The 21,743-nt window shown below is 38.0% G+C and overlaps 1 protein-coding gene across 5 annotated transcripts in view; it reads left to right on the top strand.

Moving 5' to 3' along the window:
* Positions 1-21,743, top strand: part of UTRN (utrophin) — a 384,959-nt gene that overhangs the window by 81,688 nt on the left and 281,528 nt on the right. For 4 of the 5 annotated variants that reach the window (XM_074896615.1, XM_074896617.1, XM_074896616.1 and 1 more), the window contains 14 exons: positions 383-498; positions 1,571-1,734; positions 2,290-2,493; positions 3,611-3,792; positions 4,476-4,626; positions 6,081-6,200; positions 6,941-7,042; positions 9,989-10,096; positions 10,700-10,879; positions 12,178-12,347; positions 14,540-14,663; positions 16,394-16,481; positions 18,881-19,116; positions 19,383-19,563. In XM_074896615.1, coding sequence (XP_074752716.1) covers positions 383-498; positions 1,571-1,734; positions 2,290-2,493; positions 3,611-3,792; positions 4,476-4,626; positions 6,081-6,200; positions 6,941-7,042; positions 9,989-10,096; positions 10,700-10,879; positions 12,178-12,347; positions 14,540-14,663; positions 16,394-16,481; positions 18,881-19,116; positions 19,383-19,563 — 2,126 coding nt within the window. The remainder of the gene's footprint in view (positions 1-382; positions 499-1,570; positions 1,735-2,289; positions 2,494-3,610; positions 3,793-4,475; positions 4,627-6,080; positions 6,201-6,940; positions 7,043-9,988; positions 10,097-10,699; positions 10,880-12,177; positions 12,348-14,539; positions 14,664-16,393; positions 16,482-18,880; positions 19,117-19,382; positions 19,564-21,743) is intronic. The other variant, XM_074896614.1, reaches the window with a different exon arrangement.

Below are 21,743 nucleotides of genomic sequence, written 5' to 3'. Positions count from 1 at the left end.
CCAACAGAGCCTGATGCAGAAAGCATGTAGTAACAGTAATGCTGTGAAAGAAACAGTTGAAGAAAACTGGTTCTGGACTAAATTTTAAAAACGGAGTTTATTTGCTTGTTAGTAGTGTTTAATCTCCTGTTGCAGTCAACGAGTGTATGTATAGAATGGAAGGTGGATGTTGCTGTGGACATGCTGTCAGTTAGTTGATTTGTGATTACCAGATTCTTACTAATAAAAAGAAAGCATGTAATTGTATTTATGCCTTTGTGCACTTATGTTTATATTTTGTGTGTATGTTTATATTACTTAGGTGGCTACCTTCATATCTGTAACTTCATATTCTGCGTAGTATGGAATTTTTTTCTTTTTCCTGTTTTGTCTTTGCTTTTAGACCCGAGTTTTTCAGCTGGGATAAGATTATAAAAATGTCCCCGGTTGAGAGACTGGAACATGCTTTCAGCATAGCCAAGAACCAGTTGGGAATCGAGAAACTGTTGGATCCTGAAGGTGGGATATAGTTATTTTACTTAACTAGAAGCTCTTTTGACCTGTCTTGAAAGAAATTTCTTCTATTGACTCTTATAATAATTACAAATTCCAGCAGTTTAATGCAGTGATATTTTGTTTCAGGCCCTTAAATTTGGGTTTAAAAGGATGTAATTTGTGGGGTTAAGGGTATGTCTGTGCATATGTATGCTTTAGCTTCTTGAATGTTAAGGTTCAGATTGATTTACCATACAGAGACAGTACACAGAAGGTGAAGTTCGTACCCTGGCTTTGTTTTACTTTTAAGTAGGAGCTCTACCATAAGGGTCTGTGCTTTTCAGATGATGTAGAGTTTTAAGTAGAATGGGATAGCTTAAGAGCTCGTGATCTTTTGTTCTTTATATGTATGCACTGAGTAGCAGTAGCTGCCGGTGCTGTGAGTATTTACTATGTAGGAATGCTTACCAGGAAACTTTTATGGCTCCTTTAAAAAATCCTGATCTGTTGATCTGCTTTGAAGTGAACCTCCAAAGATTCATTCTGCAAGACAAGCTCTCAAACTTTGTAGATTCAAGCACCACATTCTTTTAAAAAAAAGTTAACTGAATGGGCAGCACTCAAACTAAGAGATAAGTGAACCTGAGTTGCTGAAACTCTTTTCCATATGAAAAGTAAGAAAATGAACTGACCAGTGCTGGGAGTGGGGATAGAGCCTAAGTGGAGATGTTTGTGTGGGGATACTGTTTCCGAACTGTATTTCTGCTTGGGAGATGCTCCAGAACAATTTTCCCCAAACAGTTTTTATTCCTGAGTAACTTCAGGTTTGGGCTCTTACTTCAAAAAGATCATGTTTTTTAATGTGAATTCACTTCCAAATGTGGAGAACTTTTTTTTTTTTTTTTTTTCTCCTTCGTACTTCTTACAACATTTGTCAAACCTGGCCTTAAAGCTTACTAAAGCTAACTTAAATCTTACTAAAGGCTAACAGAAGAAACTGTGTTTTATATATAAAGTTATAGATGTATTCTAAGTAACGATTTAGAAAAGCAGCTTCTTCATGTATTTTTCCCCATATTTTATCTTTTTGATGCAGATGTTGCTGTACAGCTTCCAGACAAAAAGTCTATTATCATGTATTTAACCTCTTTGTTTGAGGTCCTTCCTAAGCAAGTCACCATGGAAGACATCCGGGAGGTGGAGACGCTTCCAAGGAGATACAAGCAGGAATGTGAGGATGGAGAGCTCAACATGCAGCAGGTGTGTTTGTCATCAGTCGGTCAGGCTTTTCTTGAGTTCTGATTTTAGCTGATCTTCAGGCTTGTCAGTTATCTCTGGAACATGCCTTCTATCTTGAGCAACGCAAGTGGGAAAATGAAAAAGCACAGCATCTTCTTTGTGACTGACTTGACTTTTTCTGTCTTTTTCTTCTTTTCTGATTCATTTAGAAAATCCTGTATGTTGAGATATAAATTTCCATCTGTGTTATACTACTTCTTCATTTGTCTTGGCAAGATGGAGAGAGTAGCCCAAAATTCTTAACTGAGTTTGCTGCAGGACTTGTGGTGGTGGTGGTAGTGATGGATTTTTGTTTGGGTGTGAGATCCCCTGTTAAATGAGCAAGAGTAAAGTTGTTTTTTCTATCCAGGTTCTTTATTTTAAAATGAAAGCTCATGAGTAGTGACTGCACCCAATGATTACTTTTAACATTTTATGAAGGATTAAAAAAGGACCTCAGTTGCTCTATTTTTAGTATCATTTGGGAAGGCATCTTCTGTACACTTGTAAGACATCACTTTTCTCTTGGCTGCCTAGGCTGTAGCACTTGAAGAGGAACAGGGCAGTTCTAGAGCAGAGACTCCCAGCACAGTGACAGAGGTGGATATGGACTTGGATAGCTACCAAGTTGCTCTGGAAGAAGTTCTTACGTGGTTGCTGTCAGCCGAGGATGCATTTCGGGAACAGGAGGAAATATCTGCTGATGTTGAGGAGGTCAAAGAGCAATTTTCCACCCATGAAGTAAGCTTCTCTTGAGAACTTGTATATTGGGTGTTGGGTTTTTTTGTGTGTGTGGGAGCTGCAGAACTGCTATTTCCTAGTTCTTGTACAAAACCTGCCATTCTGTTTCTTTTGTCTGTCTTTTTTTCTAAATTAAAAGCACCTCTAATTGAATGTGGTGGTGTGTGTTTGTTTTTTGTTGACAAATAATAGCTTCTTGAAGATGAAATAGATCTTTTTAGAACTTGCAGTGGAACATGCTTTGAAACTGTAAATTTTGCTTTTTATCAGCTTTCAGTGGCTGGCTCACTGGTGTCTATAATACAAAGACAGTCTGATCCAGGCTGATTTGTGCTTCTCTGTGGCTAGCTACTAAAAAGCCTGGTCAGCCTTATGTCACTTGCTGTTAAGTGAGGCAATGCTGAAATTGATAATCATGTCAATTTAATTCAGTGGTCTCTGTCATGATTAGCATAGTTTATTTTGGAAATGTGTTGTTGCTTGAAAGTTATTGTTGTTTGCAAATTATTTTGCCTTGGTTCTGTTCCAAGTCTGAACAAATGTCCTAATGTTGCTAAAAGTTTCAAGTGTCATCTTAGATGTTTTGGTTTTCTCTTGTGGCAGCTTACTGTATACAGCTGAATTTAAAATCTGAATGCTGATAAATATAAAGAATTTTTTTTTTTTTCTCGTGCTGCAGTTTTAAAGCCATGAACCAGGGGAAGAGGTGTTCTGGATTTATAATAAACATGTAAATTTTCAGTGTTATTAGCTGGTAGGGTTCTCCTTGCTTTCCTATGAAACATTTCAGATCTTGTTTTATGTTCTATTTGCAGTAGGTAAACTTATTTTGTTTTCTTGGGGCATTTGTTTAAAGACTGTCTTCTTACAGCTTCCTCTGAGGTGGTCAGCTTTTTCCCTCAATTAGCTCTGTTTTACTGGCTCCAGAATTTTCATAGCTCATGGACAATCTTCTGTTGTAGAGAGGAACAAGTCTGCCATGCTTGTGTGTTCGATGGTGCCAGATCATTCTGCAGCACTGTTTCACACATGACAATTTATTAGGATATTTACAAATTCATAAACTCCTGTAGGAGCTCACAGATCATGGTGACACAGCCGACTGTACTATTTCCAGGGTTTTATGATGGAACTGACTGCGCACCAAAGCAGTGTGGGCAATGTTCTGCAGGCTGGAAACCAACTGGTGGCCCAGGGAAACCTGTCACCCGAAGAGGAGTTTGAGATCCAGGAGCAAATGCTGCTGCTGAACTCTCGCTGGGAGGAGCTGAGGGTGGAGAGCATGGACAGGCAGTCCCGGTGAGTCATGCCATGCAACCTCTCCTAGAGTTGCAGGACCCACCTCTGTTGCTTACTGCATCTTGATTTGCATCCATTTCTAAGGTTTTTTTCAGAATTAACTCTTCAGTTTGTGACATGAAATCCACCTTCTTCATACTTTTGAAGATGAAACAAAGTAAATGAATGTAACTGAGTGGTTTTATTCTTATATAGAAGTATTTTGTGACTTGTTACGTAAATGGCAGACTAAATATGTAGTATCTACATGCAGTAGTTACATAAATGTGTTTTTAATATTGTTTCAGTAGTTTAAGTTCCTCAATAAAGCATACAGTAGACATGGATGGCTATGCGTGTTTACACAACTAAAAAGCACTTAGAAGAATTTTTTCCCGCCTGTGGGTTATCAAGTTAAGAGCTGCACATCAAGAGAGAAACTTCATTTTGTTGCAACTCTCAGCAAAGGCTCTATTAGCAGCAAATCCCTTTTGCAAGAAACAATCCCTGATATAAATTGCATAATTCAATAACTTTTATTATTGAGAAAAGAACAAGGATACTTAGCTGTGTTCCATAGTTTAATGGTGAAAACTGCCCTTTGGTTTAGGAACGGCCTTACTTCTTTCCTATAGGAACTAGAACTTAGTCTCTTACCTTGGGAAAACTGCTTGTAAGATAACTGCCTGTGTTTCTTCTTGCAGCCTGCATGACATGCTGATGGAGCTCCAGAAGCAGCAGTTGCAGCAGCTGTCCGACTGGCTGACGGTTACAGAAGAACGCATTCAGAAGATGGAATCTCAGTTCTTAGCGGATGATTTGGAGTCCCTTCAAAAACAGCTGGAAGAACATAAAGTAATTTTTTTTCTCTGTTATGTAATACATACACGAGAAGTATTTGAAAGATGTGTATGTTGGTAGGTTCCTTGGCTGAGAATTGATTGTGTCAGAAGTCATATATGGCTGTACAGTGGGGGGGCTGCATTTGATGATTGGAAAAGGGTGATGGTGGGGTAGAAAGGAATTGGAAGTTTCAGGAAGTGTTTTCTTAACTGAACACTTGAGCACTGATGACTACAGCAGAAACTGTTATCTTTGCTTCATGCAGGAAGCAAAACCTATAGGGGCAATTGTGTTACCCTTACTTCGTGCAGGAAATGAGTCCTTTGCAGGTAAATTGTTGGTGTGAGGCTCAGTATGAAACGTACTGTGGACAAACTTGCCTTTAATGACTGTCAGACATTGCTAAAACATGCTTGAGACTTGCAAATTAAAATAATGCAGGAGATAAAACTAGCAGGAAGGGCCTCCCAAGTCATTGATTCTAGTCCTTGCTTTTACAGGAATCATATCCTAAGGGAGCGTATCTCTCACAGCTACTCTGTGCACAACACTTTGGAAATGATTTGTCCCTCAATTAAGTTTCTGGATGGGAGTCCAGCCTTTCTAGCCTGCCGTGGTTTTTTTTGAGAAAGATGGCCTTTTAATACTTGTCATGGTTGCAACTTTGGTTTTTGTAGCCAGTGCTGAGGTTTGACCCCCTTTTCAGCATGGGACATACCTCACAGGGCAAGAACTACAGAGTTTTTTTAACCTGTGTAATTTTGTGTCCCACACTTGCATTCTTTCCTCTGTCTTCAAAGTCTGGGGATTTTAAGGTGTGTTGTTCTTGGAGTAGCTTACAACATTCTGGGCTGAAGAATGGTATTTTCAGTACTGTAAAGGTGTATTGATCTTGCAAACTTATTTTGGATGTAGGCTTTAACCATGGTACCTGTTCTTCTAGAAGTTGTATGAATAGTTAAATCTACAGATTATATCAAGCTAATTGGAACTCTATGCTTTCTGCAGTTTTCAGCTGTTGTCTTTGAACATCATAATTGGTTAAAGCACAGTTGATTTAAATTGTCCACTATTAAAAGTCGAACATTTTTCAGGATTTTTTTCCCTGTTTGGCATGCCCTGTGATACTTGCCTATTAACAATAATACCTTTTTACAGAAACACGCTCTCTTACCTATTACAGTAGACATACAGAAAGTCAGTGCAGTTGTCATATGATTCTCCTAGTCAGGCACAGTGCATACAGCTTACAGCACTTAAATGTTTTTAACAGAATGGGTTTGGGTTCATTTCTGGTAGTCTTACTTACTTTTATTTAAACTGTGCAGTGATTCCCAGTGATAAAAATCTACCTTTAACTGTTGAATCCAAAGTACTTTGCCACAGCAGTTGTGTTAGTCACTGTGGCTGAAATAGCAGATTAACAAATACATTCAAAGTTGATAACTTTTGATTTGTTCTTCTAGAGCCTGCAGAATGACCTAGAGACAGAACAGGTGAAGGTAAACTCCCTAACGCACATGGTCGTCATTGTTGATGAAAGCAGTGGGGAAAGTGCAACAGCTATTCTGGAGGAACAATTGCAGGTAAAATGTTAGAGCCCTCTTTTAACTGTAGCAGGTGCTTAAAACCTGTGCATATAACTCTTGATCAACACTGTTTGTGTTTAAAGACTATTTATCCTAGAAAGTAATTCAAAGTACTATTTTTTAAAGTAATAATAATAATGTAAAGAATTTTTAAATTTCCTAAGGGTAAAACCTGCAAAAATGCTTTGACTTTCAGGCTCAATTCCTGACGAGTCAAGCTGTTCACATTTCCAGTGACTTAGGCACTTTTGTAGTGTATCCTTTCAGCAGTGTCATTAAAATGGGAAGATGCAGAGTACAACTCTTATTTCACATAAGAATTTTCATTTGGAAGTTAAAAACTGATGGGAATAATATTTAAAGACATGAAAAAAACCCCACAAATTTATCTAGGGACTATAGTGTGAAGTATTTTCCCGTTTTTGTCAGAATTTGGACTGTAACCTGAAGTATAGGGAGTGTGGAACATGATTTTGTTGAAGCAGAATTCATGCTACTTTGTTCACTCCTTTTAAAGTCAATCATGTAGCTCACTGACTTCAGCAAGAGCCGAGATAAGGTCATAGGTGAATGCTCTTGAAAAGCTTTAACCTGTCTTTGTGCAATACAGCAATGGTGATCACTGGCAAGAAGGTAGCTATAATGTAGGAAGAGGTTACTGTGAAGCAGAAATTATGCTTTTGATTTTTGAGTTTCCTTGTGAGGCTTGTGAATGTTCATGTTTTCTGCTTTTGTAGAGGCTTGGCGAGCGGTGGACAGCAGTTTGTCGTTGGACTGAGGAGCGACGGGTCAAGCTGCAAGAAATTCAGCTTTTATGGCAGGAGCTACTGGAAGAGCAGGTTAGTAGCTCTTCAGTTACCCAGAGTGATGGGTTGATTTGTGGAGGGAAAAAACAACCAAATAAGAAAAGCCCCAAACCCCTTAGCAGAGTTTAATAGCTGTCAGAAAAAAAGCCTTGAAAAACTAGATTTTGTGTTATTGTTTGGGTTCCTAGTGTTTCTTGAGGAGTGGGGTAGCTGTGTGGCACAAGAGAAATATTTTTCAAAGTTTAAGAAAGCAAGCTTATAACTCCTTATAAAATAACTTCCAAGGTATTGTAAAATGGCCAAGAAGTGGGAATATTCATGATAGCAAAATGACCATGAACCATTAAGTATCTGGTGGTTTGGTAATTACAGAATTTTCCTAATTAATATGTGCTTCCTGCATGGACACATGTAGACAATCGATAATTCACTAATCAGTAGATACTGTTTTCAAAATCAGTAATGTTTGGTCAGTATAGTGAGGCATGCAGCTCTCATTTTGCTGAGTTTAGGCAAACAGTTGAATTGTGAAGATAGCACTGAGTTTTTTCTTGCTTTGATACTGTACATTTTACATATAATTAAATATACAGCTCAAACACAAATTAACTAATGGCATAAAAAATATAGTAACACCACTACATGTAGTAGGTTTTCATGCCTAGTGTTAGAGCTTGTTTTGTGTGTCAGCTTAAAGTATTTGATGATTCTTCCTTTGAAAGTTTACTTGAATTGTTTTGTTTTCTTAAATGATGGTATTTATCACTGTAAGCTGTTGTCTAAACTCTGCAGTACACACAGCTTGTTTAGACATTTGAAAGTACAGTGCTGATACAGTTGTTGCTATCAGTTACAGCCTGGTTTCTTTGACAGGGGTGTTTTGTCTGCATTTTTTTGGGTTGCTTCTCCTTGACTCCTCCCGTATCTATTTGCAGTACATTGATAAGCTGAATTTGCAGCTTCTGTGACCTTGTTAGTATGGAGTCAAGGTTCAGATTCTGGTTTATCCAATGCTAAGTATCTATTCTATATACATATATTTTAACATACTGCATTGGCATATGTGTCTATACATACAGAAAATTGTGTGCTAATATTTTCTGGCAACTCTCGGGCAAGATAAGTCTCTGAGATGAGAAGTAAGGATTCCTCAAAAATCCTCCCTCTGTATGTCAAGGCATAGGCTTAAAGTGCTCTTAGTTTTGATGACTCTATGTGAACACGCTTGTCCTCTTCCACCCTTGTATTTGTCTGGGGAAAAGTGACGGCTCATTGACTACTACAGTACTTAGTACTACTAAGAGTGTCATCTTTTATTGGAGCTGCTTTGCATTCAGCTTTTTAAAATTTGTATGTAATTATATTGCTTGGTAAAAGTGAAAAAATTAATTGGTGCTTAATATCAGTTAGCAAATGATGAAATAGTTCATTTTAGGTGGTTTAGATCAGCTTATGTTTGCATTCATTGTTCAACTCCGAACAATGCTTTTATTACTAACAGGTTTGACTTATAGTTCTCTGTCTTCAAGTGTTATCGAGTCACCTACAAAAATTAGTTTGAAACTAATAAAAAACTTTAATACAAACACTTTGTTAAGACAAAAGTAACTAAAGCACTTAGGTACTATCACTTTCCATTTCATCCAGCCAGATGGAGAGATGAGCAACAGTGATGCATCAGCCTTTTTGTGGTTGCCTAGAAAATTTTTGGAAACCACATTGCCAAGTCAACACAATTCTTACCACTCAGGAAGCAAATTCTTCAGTCAGTGCCAGATATTTCTTAGCACTGTTATAATTATGTTTCAGTTTTCTAGGGAGAGTTATCTTTGACTGCTGATTTAGCAGAAATTAATTGAATACATTGAAGGGTTTTTAAGCTCTTCTTATGCATAAAATATGTTGGCTGGGATGCCAGTGTGATTTTTCCAGAGTATGTGGTGTTACAATTTTGTTTCTCACAGCCTTATGGCATTTCTGCCACCATCGTATTTGCTGTCTGTACATTTTGCATGTTGGTTTGCATTGGCAATGTAAACTGCTTTAACCCTTTGGCCCAAAAGTTGCTGTAGTCAGTTCTGGGACAATGCCAAAAAATATACAACTAGACTGAGGAGCCTAGTGGCTGTTGAAAAGTATCTGCCTTGCTGTATTTTTTTTTTTAACCACAGAGTTGCAGCACTGTGCCAGTGGCTATGCAGCTGAGCTTGATAGAGTGCTGGGTCTCTGGAGATGGCTGTGCAACAGCAGCAATATGTTGCAACACAATATAAAATGTTTAAAATCTTTCCTGATACTTGATGCCAGTTATTGCTGGAGTTTCCATAGGAGTGCTGTATGACTGAAGTGAGACCCAGGACAGGTTTCCTAGAAAAAAATGGAAAAGGTTCAAGATCCCTGAGTTAGTACTATTCAGAGCAGACCAATGCAGCTTTCAGAAGATGAGATAAATAGCACTTGCTGAAGTTATTCTACAATTGGAAATAGGTACAGTAAACATGGAGGTGACTAATTAATATGTGACTCTTTAACTGCCTGGACTGAAAGAGCTCTGAATTATCGGCGGTGTACCTTCTGTGAGAAAATGTTTGTAATGGCTGGTTTTGAAACACAGAAGAAGAGGGGTAGAGAATGAAAGAAAGCATGCATAACACTTTGATAAACTTAATTTAACATAATTTATAAGTCATATATCTGTTTTGTGGTGGTTATGTGGTCACTATAGATAACCTGGCGGGAGTGTGTGCTGTGATATATTGAGAAATGGTTTTGTTGAAATTATTTTGCTGCAAAGTATTACTTAATTCTCTGATCTGGTATTTTTTCTCTTATGTACTACTTTTGTTATTGCCAACTGAAATTCCTGCATATAAAGACTGCAGAACTGTGCTTTGAATGCAAAGATCTTAAAGAAGGAATTGTCAATAGCTGTTTGAGAAACTTGGTATGTTCTTGTGCTATTTTTCTTATAATCTGCAGTGCTTATTGAAGGCTTGGTTAACTGAGAAAGAAGAGGCTTTGAGTAAGGTCCAGACAAGCAACTTTAAAGATCAAACAGACCTGAGTGTGAATGTTCGAAAACTAGCAGTGAGTATCGCTATCCTGCTCTATCCTGTCAAATCTCAGAATAAATGAATGGCAAATTACCAGTTTGACCTCAGCAGGAGCTGTGAATGCATGATACTTTGGAAGCCAGGCCAATATTCTCTCCTTGCCAGATTCTTCCACTTGAGTTTTAAAAATGGGTACAGCTTACTCCATGGCCATTCCAGGTTGGTGTGCCAAACTTTGGAACAGCTATGCTGGGTTTTTGACAGGGTTTGGAGTTTACTGCAGGCTGCCAGTCAGCAAAGCTTTCCAAAGTGTAGGTTTATGGTTTGTGGTTTCGGTTTTGGTTTTTTTTTTTTTGGGGGGTGGATTTTTTTTTTTTTTTAATACATTGGTGCAGCTTGTACCTGAACTAATAATTTGTAACTTTTACTCAAGAGATACTACTGATTGCTTTAGGCACTGTTTCAGGGATGTGTTCTTTCTGTCTGTTAGCTCTTTGTTACACAAGAGAACTGTTTCGAAACTATGATGCATCTGGCTCAGTGCACTTCATCCTCCCTCCCTGCCCCCACACATAGAATTAAAAGATAAGGAGTTGCAGAATACTTGATGGATTTCAATGTTTTATTTTAACTTCAGATTTTGAAAGAGGACATGGGTATGAAACGACAAACGCTAGACCAGCTGAACGAACTAGGTCAGGATGTGGCCCAAATCCTTGGGAATGACAGAGCATCCAGTAAAATTGATCAGGATCAAGAAGAACTAACTCAGAGGTGGGACAGTTTGGTTCAGAAGCTAGAGGATTACTCTAACCAGGTACTTAACAAAGCTTTATTATTTTTTTAGCTGTTTAGATGTCTTTATGCAAACTTCATTGACACTGTCAGCAAAATTGCCCGAGTACGTTCTTGGCATCAGGCTAGAGAGGTAGGTGAGTGCGGTTTCATGTGGGGCTGACTTTATCTGCTGACAAAACTGTCTGAGTGTTTTGGTCTTCAAAACCCCAAGTTGTTAACCTGACTAGTACTATTACTCCTTTCTCACACAGATTAAGCTTCATTTTTCTGATGAGTAAAGCAGGCTTGCCATGTATTATCAATCAATGCAAATGCCTTTAAACATTTTAAGAGTGCTGAGACTGGATTAAATCTGATACTAAAAGAAAACAAAGACAAAACCCAAAACCCAGAATAGATAAATAAATGGGAGTCATACAAGCATTTATGCTCTGTGAGTATGATTTCTCATCTGTTGAAAATAGAGTAGTTGTTTGTTTGATATGTAATGATGATAGCCAAGCTGGATTGTTAAATGTTTATTTTAGTATTTTGAGGGCTTGGTAATGTTTTTATTTAGACAGAACTCCCACTGGCTTCTGTGAGAATTTAGTTTGACAGTTTTATGACTCATATGTGCCTTTTTTTCTGGTACTATGGTAAAGGCTGTGTCACTGATTCACTGTACACTAAATGGATCATGACTGAGTTGTGCAGTCTGAGTAGGGGTCCATTTCAGCCATGTGGCTTTAATTTGTTCTTGCGTTTGAGTCAAAGCACTGGAGAGTGCCAAATCCTGTTGTCTTTCACTCCCCCTAAGTATCAATCACATACTTAGAACTTACAGGTTGATTCCCGTGGGACTTACTTTATAGCCTGTTAAAGAGTGTGGGGGATTTCTATTGACTTGAGTGAGTTTTTAGGTCAAATGCACTGTGTATCAGCTCTTCCTGAGATCTAGGCGTGGTTTTATGGGGTATGAGTATAAAATACAAAACTGTGTGTTAATAAACCCAAAGGACCTGGTTCTTTCTGTGAACCAAGCAATTATGGAAGAATATAGATATAATGCTTATTTTGTTGATTTTAGTTTGGTTGAACGGGTGTGAAATTCTAGTTGAACTGAGAATTTTGATGCTTGGTTCCCATCTGTAAAATGAGAATTATAGAGTTTTTCCTCTGGAGTGCATAAAGGTACTTCGTGACAGCTAGCTGTGGTCATTTGTAGGGGTGACTGAATGGGCTTTTATGATTGATGAATAAAATGAACTAAGCAAAAGCAATTCAGTTTGTGTTAAAAATGGCATTTAGACCTTTTTGCTAAATTATTTTATACAGGTAACTCAAGCTGTAGGAAGCATAGGGATGCCACAGGTTTCACAGAAGACTGCTGCAGAAATAATGCCATTGAAGGAACAGGTAGTGGTTAAACAGTCCAGACAGGAGTTGCCCCCACCGCCACCCCCAAAGAAAAGGCAAATCCCAGGGGACAGTGAAGCAAAGAAAAAGTAAGTATATGTCACTACCATTTTCCCTTGCTTATTAGATACTATATAGACTCATGTCTCCTGGTCTTGGCTTTTGATTCTTCTTTTATGCGAGTGAGGAATACTTAAGTTGCAGTTGTGAGGTTGGGTTTGGAGAATGGGAAGAGAATGTTATGTACAGCTTTCTTTTCAGAGCAGCAGAAAGCCTGCAGCTTCCATTAATTTCAAAGGGAAGGGGGGGTGTTTTGTTTTTCAAAAAAGCTGGTCTTCAGTCCTTTGTACCTCAGGTCCTTTGCTGAAAAATAGAATTATATTTACTTTATTTTAGAAAAACATCTTGTCTCCAGTTAAAAAGTCTTGTTAAAGTGCCAAGTATTTGGATTTATTTATTTCTAATCTCCATAAACTGTATGGGAGAATTGGGAGGAATTGCACAAAGAAAAGGCTTAGAAACCTGTTCCATCTCCCTGGTATTTAGTAACAAGAACAATATTAGTGATGTCTCCTTTCATGAATATATCTGGAGTATCTGACTGATTTGCATGTATAGAGTCATAGAATGGTCTGGGTTGGAAGGGATCTTAAAGATCACCTAGTTCCAACCCCCCTGCCATGGGCAGGGACACCTTCCCCTAGACCAGATTGCTCAAAGCCCCGTCCAGCCTGGCCTGAACACTGCCAGGGAGGGGGCAGCCACAACTTCCCTGGGCAACCTGTTCCAATGTCTCACCACTCTCACAGTAAATAATTTCTTCCTTAGATCTAATCTAAATCGACACTCTTTCAGTTTAAAACTGTTATCCTTTGTCCTATCACTACACTCCCTGATAGAGACCCTCCTCATTTTTCCTGTAGTCCCCTTTAAGTACTGAAAGGCTGCTGTAAGGTTTCCCTGGAGCCTTCTCTTCTCTAGGCTAAACAGTATTAAATAACATGTGTTGTATTGCCTTTATTAAATAGCATACCCAAAACTAAAGGAATTATTTCAAGAGAAATTAAGAAAGTAAATGCTGTATACTCATCACTTTGCCTTCTGTGCTTACCTGAGAAAATAAGCATTGCTCTGAGGTGCCACTAGTTTAAACCTTTGGCAGGTCATTCAGGGAGAGGATAGGGGCTGCATCAAGAGCAGGGAGTTGCTGTGGTTGGTAATGTGTGTTTGCACAGTGAAGAAGAGTTGTTCTCTTCATTTTTTATTTGTAGGAGGAATGAAGGTTTGGAGGGTGTGAAACCTGCGCAAACCTTCTTGAGGACCTTGGTCAGACCCTCCAAGCCCTGGTGAGGGTGGTGTGCACATATGGGTGTCCCAGAACAGTAAAGCAGTCAGCACCCATCTGTCCCTTGTCTACTACAGTGTCCATAGAAATGGTTTTAGACTTGGAAAGCAAAAGTGATTTCATCTGTTATCTTTTTTTCCTAGAGTTCAAACTGCATTAAGGACCAGGTTGGTTAAAATAGGTTAAACTCTCTGATGCTTTTACCTGATCCAAGTTACTTATGTTGAAACTAGCAAATGACCAGTAACTAGAATAATTTTGTAGATATTCCCATGAAAACTTTGAGTGACTAACAGTGACCTATGCATTTGTTGGTAGGCTGTTGTTCCATGTCAGTATTTACACTGTGTTAAGTAATATAATGGTAATATGGCCTGACTTGTGGTCTGTATAACGTATCTGTCCTCCTCTCAAGTTCATACAGTATTGGTTAATTTGGGAGTTGGTTTGGGTTTGTTGATTTTTGTTTTGTGGTGGTGGGTTGTAGCTTAGAGGTTTTAGGCATAAGAAAGTTATGTCAATATAGACATGTCCACTTTTACAAAATCTAGAACTGTAATTCTTGTCTTGTTCCTGAGGTTTGGTTTATTCCTTTCAAAATACTTGGCATTCAGAGATATCTTGTGACATATTAAAAGAAACAGTAACAGCTTGCATGAAGATATGTATAAAGAAATTAAGAAATAAATTGCACCATGCAAAGATGCTCCCAAAGGCTAATACCATGGACATAATTTTTACTATGGCAGATTTTTGAAAGTCTGTCTCTGTCCTACAGTCTGTGAGTAGTAATATGAGAAACATGAATCTTGTGTGCAGCCTTGCTTTTTTGGGATTTGAGTAATGTGCTGAACTTTAAGACTTCTGATTTCTAAAACAGAGTGACTGAATAGGGAAAAATGACAAAAAAAAAAATATGTCTGACTTTTAAACCAGGTTTGATGCTGAAAGTGCTGAGCTCTTGAACTGGATTTCAAAATCAAAATCTACCATTCAGGCCACAGACATCAAAGAGTACAAGAAGATGAGAGAGACGTCAAACATGAAAGAAAAGTTGAAGGTAAAAGGGGAAGATAATGTTCTAGTGAATAGTGTATTTTGTCTCCAAGTTGGCTGTCAGCTGGAGGTGTGGGCTGATCCACATGCTTCATGGGGATTAAGTTCTTCAGTTAAATAGCTTCAGAACTGGACATATATCTCTGACCAACTGGACACACTCTTGCTGTTGTGTTGCACAGTCCACAGGAAACTTTAAAATGAGTATTACTGATGTCTCCTTTGGAATTCTGATAAATGTCTGTCTTAATGATTAGTATCTTTTCCATTCAGCAGCATATTTTGGCTTCGTGTTTCATAGTTGGAGATGGACTTGATTGACACCACTTTTATAATTTTGGAAGAGATGGGCCAGTGGGCTGCTCAGAGACCCCTAGAATTATTCCGTGACACCGTGACACTCTGCACACACTGTACTACCTTGGGTCCAAAGTGGTCTGTGGTTATAATATTTGAACATATTGTTTGCTCTTAATTTTGGAGAAAACCTGATAGTTAACAACTCATGTACAGTATTACTGACCCGCAAGAAAGAATACATAATTTTACAGCATCCTGTAGGAGCTGTAAAATAGTTACTTTATCTTCTAGTCATTCTGTTTCAGGAATGTATTCTTGCCTTTTTTGGTCCTTGAGCTTGCTATGTTAATGATGGCTTACTGGAGCTTTAGCAAGAACCTGAACCTGCTTTTCAAATCAAAGACAATACTTAAAAATATCTGAGACTCCTTCTCAGTGCTGCAGTGCAAAATGGTGCCAGTAGGAATGTTTGGAATGGCAGTACTGTTGGAAATAAAACCCCAAACAACCCTTCCAATAGTTTATTTATAGATCTTCATGAATGTTTTTAGCCTTTTATAAAATAGGCTCCAGGATGAACACCAGATTCCCATGAACAGCACTGTTTTTAAATCATAGGGCTCTAAGTGGGTAGGACAGTGTTTGTGCTTCCCAACTGTGCAAATAAATGCATGCTGCTTCTGAATTTACTGTAGCAAGTCTAAACCAGAGTAATGACCTTGGACATGAGTTTCAAAAATATTTTAATTTGGAAATACTTTGTTGTAATCACAAAGGATATTGAAGTTGTGGCCAAGGAACTAATTTTTCCCCTGTGGATGTATTCTACCTGTTGACTCATAAAGGAATATTCACCAATAGTTATGACTTGAGGGAGGAACTTGTTCCTCTAAAAATCTTGGTAGTCACATAGGATTTCCCCCACAATTTCCTTATGAAGGAGAGTGAAGCACTAGAGCTTATGAGTGGATTACTAGTGTGCTATAGTTCTTGCTGTTTGGCCTTCTAGGGAACAGGTTGTTCCCTTCTACTGGAAATCTTAGTGGAGACTACAGAGGTGAAGGGACTATTTAAAAAAGGTTTTCTCTCCACTGGTTCATATTAAATAATTACAATTTGTGATCACAAATTACTTGTTTTTAGCTGGTGTCCCAATACCTGATTTCACATAGCAGGACTGTCAGTCCTTTTAACAATATTTTATTCCTGTTGTACTAGTCTCTTGCTTGCCTGATACTTGTGAGATTTAACTCCTTTTGCATTTGTTTTCCAAACAAACAGAACTAACATACACCTCAGAAGGTGCCGTATTGAAGAAAACTAGAATGTATTTTGGATTGTAGTGGGAAAATACATGTTACTGGGGGGATGGGTGGGGTGTCATCAAGTAAAATTACCCCCTTTGACACTATTCTTCTGGGGTTCACTTTGTAGGAGATTGAAAAAGAAAGAAATGAAAAAAGCCAGAAGTTAGAAGAACTGAAACAAAGTGGACATCTTCTTTTGGATCAAATGGGAAAAGGTAAGCAAATTGAAGGTTTTTCTGTTTTGTGGTTTAATCAGATGAGTTGCTGGGAAATAATACTTGAAATACTGTATCTTCAGTTAAGCATTGCAATATATTCCTTCCCTCTCCCTCCATTTTCTTTCCTTCAGAGACACTGGTCATTTTGACCTTTGCTAGTTACTGATATGTGTTTTGTTTTTATTTAAAGCTTATAGAAAAGAAAAATTAATACTCTTTGTTTAACATGTGTGTTCATTTGCACCTTTTAAGGGTTATTTTTATTGAAATAGAAATAATTTCTTAAAATGGCAGTGACATGCTCTTGGGGAGAAGGAGTTGATTTAATTTTAAATTGTGTGGAGATTTTAAGTATAAGAATTTAAAATATAACTGCCTGAAAGAAGTAGAAATTTTGAAACCAAATTTAAGCTTGATAAATGCGTGTATATCTCTTTTTATTCTTAGTTTTCTCTATTTTTGTAGAAACTGTCAGTATATTTTGATGATACAGTCACAATTTATGTCTCAAAGGCAAGAGAGAAGCCTACATGCTTGAGAAATTAAAACACGTATCCCTGGAAACATATAATTAACATCAGTGAAAGTTGAATCTTTAAGCCCTGCCAAAAACTCCATCAGTGAAATGTGACTTGCTCCATAAAAGACACAGTCTTTTAGATCTGCTATGCGCTTGACTGCTGGTGAAGTTTCTGACTGGTTAGCATTCAGACAGGTGAAAGGGTGGTATCACTGTCCTGCATAAACGGGATGTCCAGCACCCCTTTTGGAAAATGATGATTTCCATTTGGATTTTCCAACTGTCACATTCTTTCCAGACAGCCCCTTTGCCTGGATGCCCCAGTCTGCTAAGCATCTCCAATTTTTCCCCCCTGCCCTTGCCTACTACAGCTGAAGCTTTTTACAGTGGGCGCCACTGACCTGCAGCTGATGGCTGGAAGCTACTGATTTGACCTGGAGTTTAGGTTGTAAAAATTTGTAGCTGTTCCTTGTCTTCAAACCTGGACAGAAATCCTCTTTCCCTTTCTCTTTTATAAAACCCTTCAGCTGTGATAAGGCATGGCTGTGAAATCAGTATCTGTTGATCATAAGGAGGAACTCATAGTTCAAAAACTGGTTTGTATTAGCAAAAAATAAGATACAGAAATTGCTTCCTAGTTGTTTGCTGTCTTAAAGGTTGGGATCTATAGAAAATAATCTACAGCTCCTGGCTTTGTTAGTCTGCTGTTATGTCCAGCTCAGAATGACAGTCTTTCTCGCCAAAACCTGCCCAGCTACACCTGTGTGGAATAATGCACAGCACTGGCATGCATGTATATACACCTATTGCTATCCTGGGGCATGTGCAGACCATGCTGTAATGGCAGTGACCGATTGTTGCCTGCACACTCCTCTTAGGGGGCTGGTTGCAGTTGCTGTGCTTGTGTATTTTAGATGTGCCAAGCGTATGGCCAGTGTGAGAAGCACGGGGGGATCTGTGGAGCAGAGTCTTCAGTTGCCCTTGTAGAAGCTGTCTGGCTCCCCTGACCAGAACACTGGGCTCCACTTATGCTAAAGTGGTGCAGCAAAAAAAACAACTCCACAAGACTCTCCTCGTTATACTCTGGTCTAAATGACAGAACTGTTTTCAAATGACCCAAATACGCCTTATATAAAAGAAGGTGATACCTTGAAAGAGAATCTGCATCAGAAACTTGCAGTGACAAGAATATGCTTTTGAATGCACGTTGCACTGAAACTTCTTTGTATATAGCAAAACTCAGTTACTTCTGGCACATGAAGAAATAAAAGAACAAGGAATGGGGAATGTTCACCTTCTGTTGCTGCGTCCTTAAGTAATACAATGCTTTCTCAAAAAGATGGTGCAGCAATTGCTTCACGTAGTCACTGTGAATGGGAAATAATCTCCTGTTTTGTTGTGTTGCTTTTGTAAGTTATTCCAGGCCGACAGGATTTCCATCTACCTTTTCAATTAATTTATTGCCGCATTCCAACTTGCTTCTTCCCTTTTTATTTGTGGAGTCTAGAATTGTTAAAAAGATAAATTCATTGGGAGCTTACTTAAAGCTAATTTTACTTAAACCTACATACCAACACTTAAACATGAATCATGATAGTGAAGAGTCGCGATGGTCATCAAGTCATTGTTATAAATTCAAAAGTTATTAAAGGGAAATAATGGAAGTGGAATATCTCTTCATTTTACTATTAATGTGGAAATAAGAACTGAAACACTGTTAGTAATAAGCACAGTTTTATGGATAGTGGACATGGAATCAAAGCATTTTGCATGCTAATGCAAAAGTGCACCTGTATCCGAAGAGATGAAAGGTTAAATGCCTGTTAATCAAAATGTGTTGTAGTTAATATAATAATAATTTATATAATCTTTTTAGAAGGACTTTCTACAGTGGATATAAAAACTGTGATGGAGAAAATATTGTCAGGGTGGAAAGATGTGGTTCAACATCTGGAAGAAGTGCACAGAAAGATAAAGTACCAGGAAGATATAAATGCTTATTTTAAGGAAATGAGTGAGCTTGAGAAGACTGTAATTGAGAAGGATGGCTGGCTTAAAAATGACGCTTCTTCAGCATCCCAGCCCTCAGCAGTCCTGAAAGACTTATGTCAGGTAAGTCTGGCAAAACTTAATTTTGGTTGGAAGCTGTTAATAGTACCGAATACCCCAGAGGAGCTTAACCTATTCTGTAAGGTAACTCAAAATTTCTGAGACATCCAGGGCATCTGCTTTGATGGCAGATTTTGGTACCTGTGTCACAGGAGTACTTTAATGTTGTTGCCCTAGTAATGTGGAAGAACTGTGCTGCAGTAGCTTATTAAAATCTTTGTGTTAACAAGGCAAATGTGAGATTTCGTTTTGGTTTTAATCTTTCACAGCGGGAGTTAACTCATCTTTCAAGTCTGAGTCCACGGTTGGAACATCTGAAAGCTACCTGCAAGGCACTCACCTCTCAGCCGGTGCCTCCAGACTTCATTCAGGAGAGCTTGAGTGGTTTTCTTGATCGCTTCGAGTTGTCTCGTCAGAAACTAGAGGAACGTCACCATGAGCTGAAGAAAGGTAAAAATATCTGTATTTTTTTTTTTTAACATAAGCCCTCCTGATACTTGTGTTCTGATTTTTTTGTTGTTGTTATTTTGAGCTGATTGAAAACTCACTGAATTCTGGTAGAGTTTTACTACTGATTCTGGGAGGCTTTGGGTCAGGCTGACAAAATTTATTTATTCACCTGAAAGAACATTTGTACAACCCCCTCTGTGCACACTGCAAAATATATTGTTCCATAGTGTTAAATGTGATTATGCAAGGATACAACTTTCCTGAAACCCTGTTTAAGGAATTAGCAAAACATATTTAAGGTGGATAATATACTTTGTAAAGCTGTGTGTCTCTGACACTTAGAGATATAAATAATACTAGAAATGAAGAACGGAAGATTAGGAGAACCTTGTAAAATTGAAGAGCGCATGTGAAATTTAATCTTTTTCATAGCTGCTTTGAGCACATTAGTCATACATAATTCCTTTTGGAAATTTCATCTTTGAAGTGGTTTGGAATCTGGCTGGCTTTTTCAGGCACTTTCTCCTTGGGTTTTTGTTGTGTTAAAAATTTCATTATGAGCATTCAAATCAGTCATGCTGTCTTCTAAAGGATTTTAAATGTAGTGCACAAAATATGTAGCTCTGTTTAATATTTTACAGCTGAATAGCAAGAGCACAGACCTATAAGGAGTGTTTTTTTCCTTAGTTTTCATTTTGTTTCTGAGGAATTCAAGGAAGAGTTTTGCTAATGGTCCCAAATGGAAGAGCATTAACACTATTCTGTGTGTAATAAAACCAGGCTCAATTACTAAATTGTTAGGCAATCTATATAATGTGTTGCACCAGGCCTGCGTTCTTTGATTACATCCATGCAGAATTGAGTAACATATGTCTGCCACGCTCAAATTGCAGGGTATGCTTTCATTCTTACTGTGAGGAATGATCATTTTGTAACTGTTCTGAGTTTGTGTACTTTTGAATAATTTTATTGGTATTGTGTATTTTGGTAATTACTACATGATGTGTCAAAAATACTAATTGTTTTTTTTTCATGCCACACATCAATTGAGGCATAATTAGTATACTTGAACCAGTGATTACTTGGTGAAAATACCTTATATACCTATGTTAAATTTGTGTATGTTTTTGAATGATGATTTCTCTGCAGACTGTGTATTGCTAAAGAACAGAGGGAAGTGTCAGTTCAGGGTTTCAGTTGTTTATTTACAGCATAGTTGGAATTGCTGTAAAGTAAAGGAACTTGCAGAGCCATATAACTGAGAAACAACCGGTGGTGGCACTTGATCATTTGTGAACTGGGGAGGCTTTGACTGACTTAAATCCTTTCATGGCTCTTCTTTGAGCCTCTGAAAATTCCGTCATGGGGTACTACTCAATTCCATCTCTATGGGCATGTTTTTTGGGAATTGTGACTTATTTTTTTTGTCAATGGGAGGCAGTTTTAACTATTTTCTGCTTCAGAATCTGCTGTAGTTTAGTGACAGTGCACCTGTTTGCTTTTTAGTGAACTACCCACCGCCTCTGCTCCCCCTTAAAATTGATCCTGGCTTTTTGAGAAGAGGAAGCTAGATAACTCTAACTCTGATTCTCTAGAAATGTTGACTCATTCCTTAGTCAGAAATGATATGACAGTTCTGACAGGAAGCTTTTGAAAAGCTACCTGGTGAGTCAGAACACAGATTAATTTTCATTCGTGGCAGTAATGAAATTGTTTAGGAATCCAAGGCCTAAGAATGTGCATACCACAGTATGGGTTTTACAGCTGAAATCCTGTTCACTGCAGTTTTCCAAATCTGGTATTTTCATTCTGAAATGCCAGAGTGAGGTGCTGCCACCTGCCCACAGAGGGCTGGCTTGAGCAAAGTCTGAGATGCAGTCAAATATGCAAGCAGATATTCCATCCAAACTTTAATTCTGTCTTCAGTCTTTCTAGATAGTGTTTCTGTTCTGCAACAGACTGAAAGCTGCTGGTTTTATGTATTTGTGTGTGTGTGTATATATATATGTAAAAAATGAAAAAAAAAACCCCAACCCAAATTCTACCACTACACTAATACATATTTATGTATGTGTGGTTTTATAGATATAAAAACTTAAAAAATACTAGCTTCTACAGTTAATGTAATGTGTATATTTAACTTTACATGTAATATATGGTTATTACATATGCTATACTTT

The sequence above is a fragment of the Athene noctua genome, chromosome 1 (assembly GCF_965140245.1).
Source record: "Athene noctua chromosome 1, bAthNoc1.hap1.1, whole genome shotgun sequence".
Taxonomy (NCBI): Eukaryota; Metazoa; Chordata; class Aves; order Strigiformes; family Strigidae; genus Athene; species Athene noctua.
This window is presented reverse-complemented; position numbering and strand designations above follow the sequence as displayed.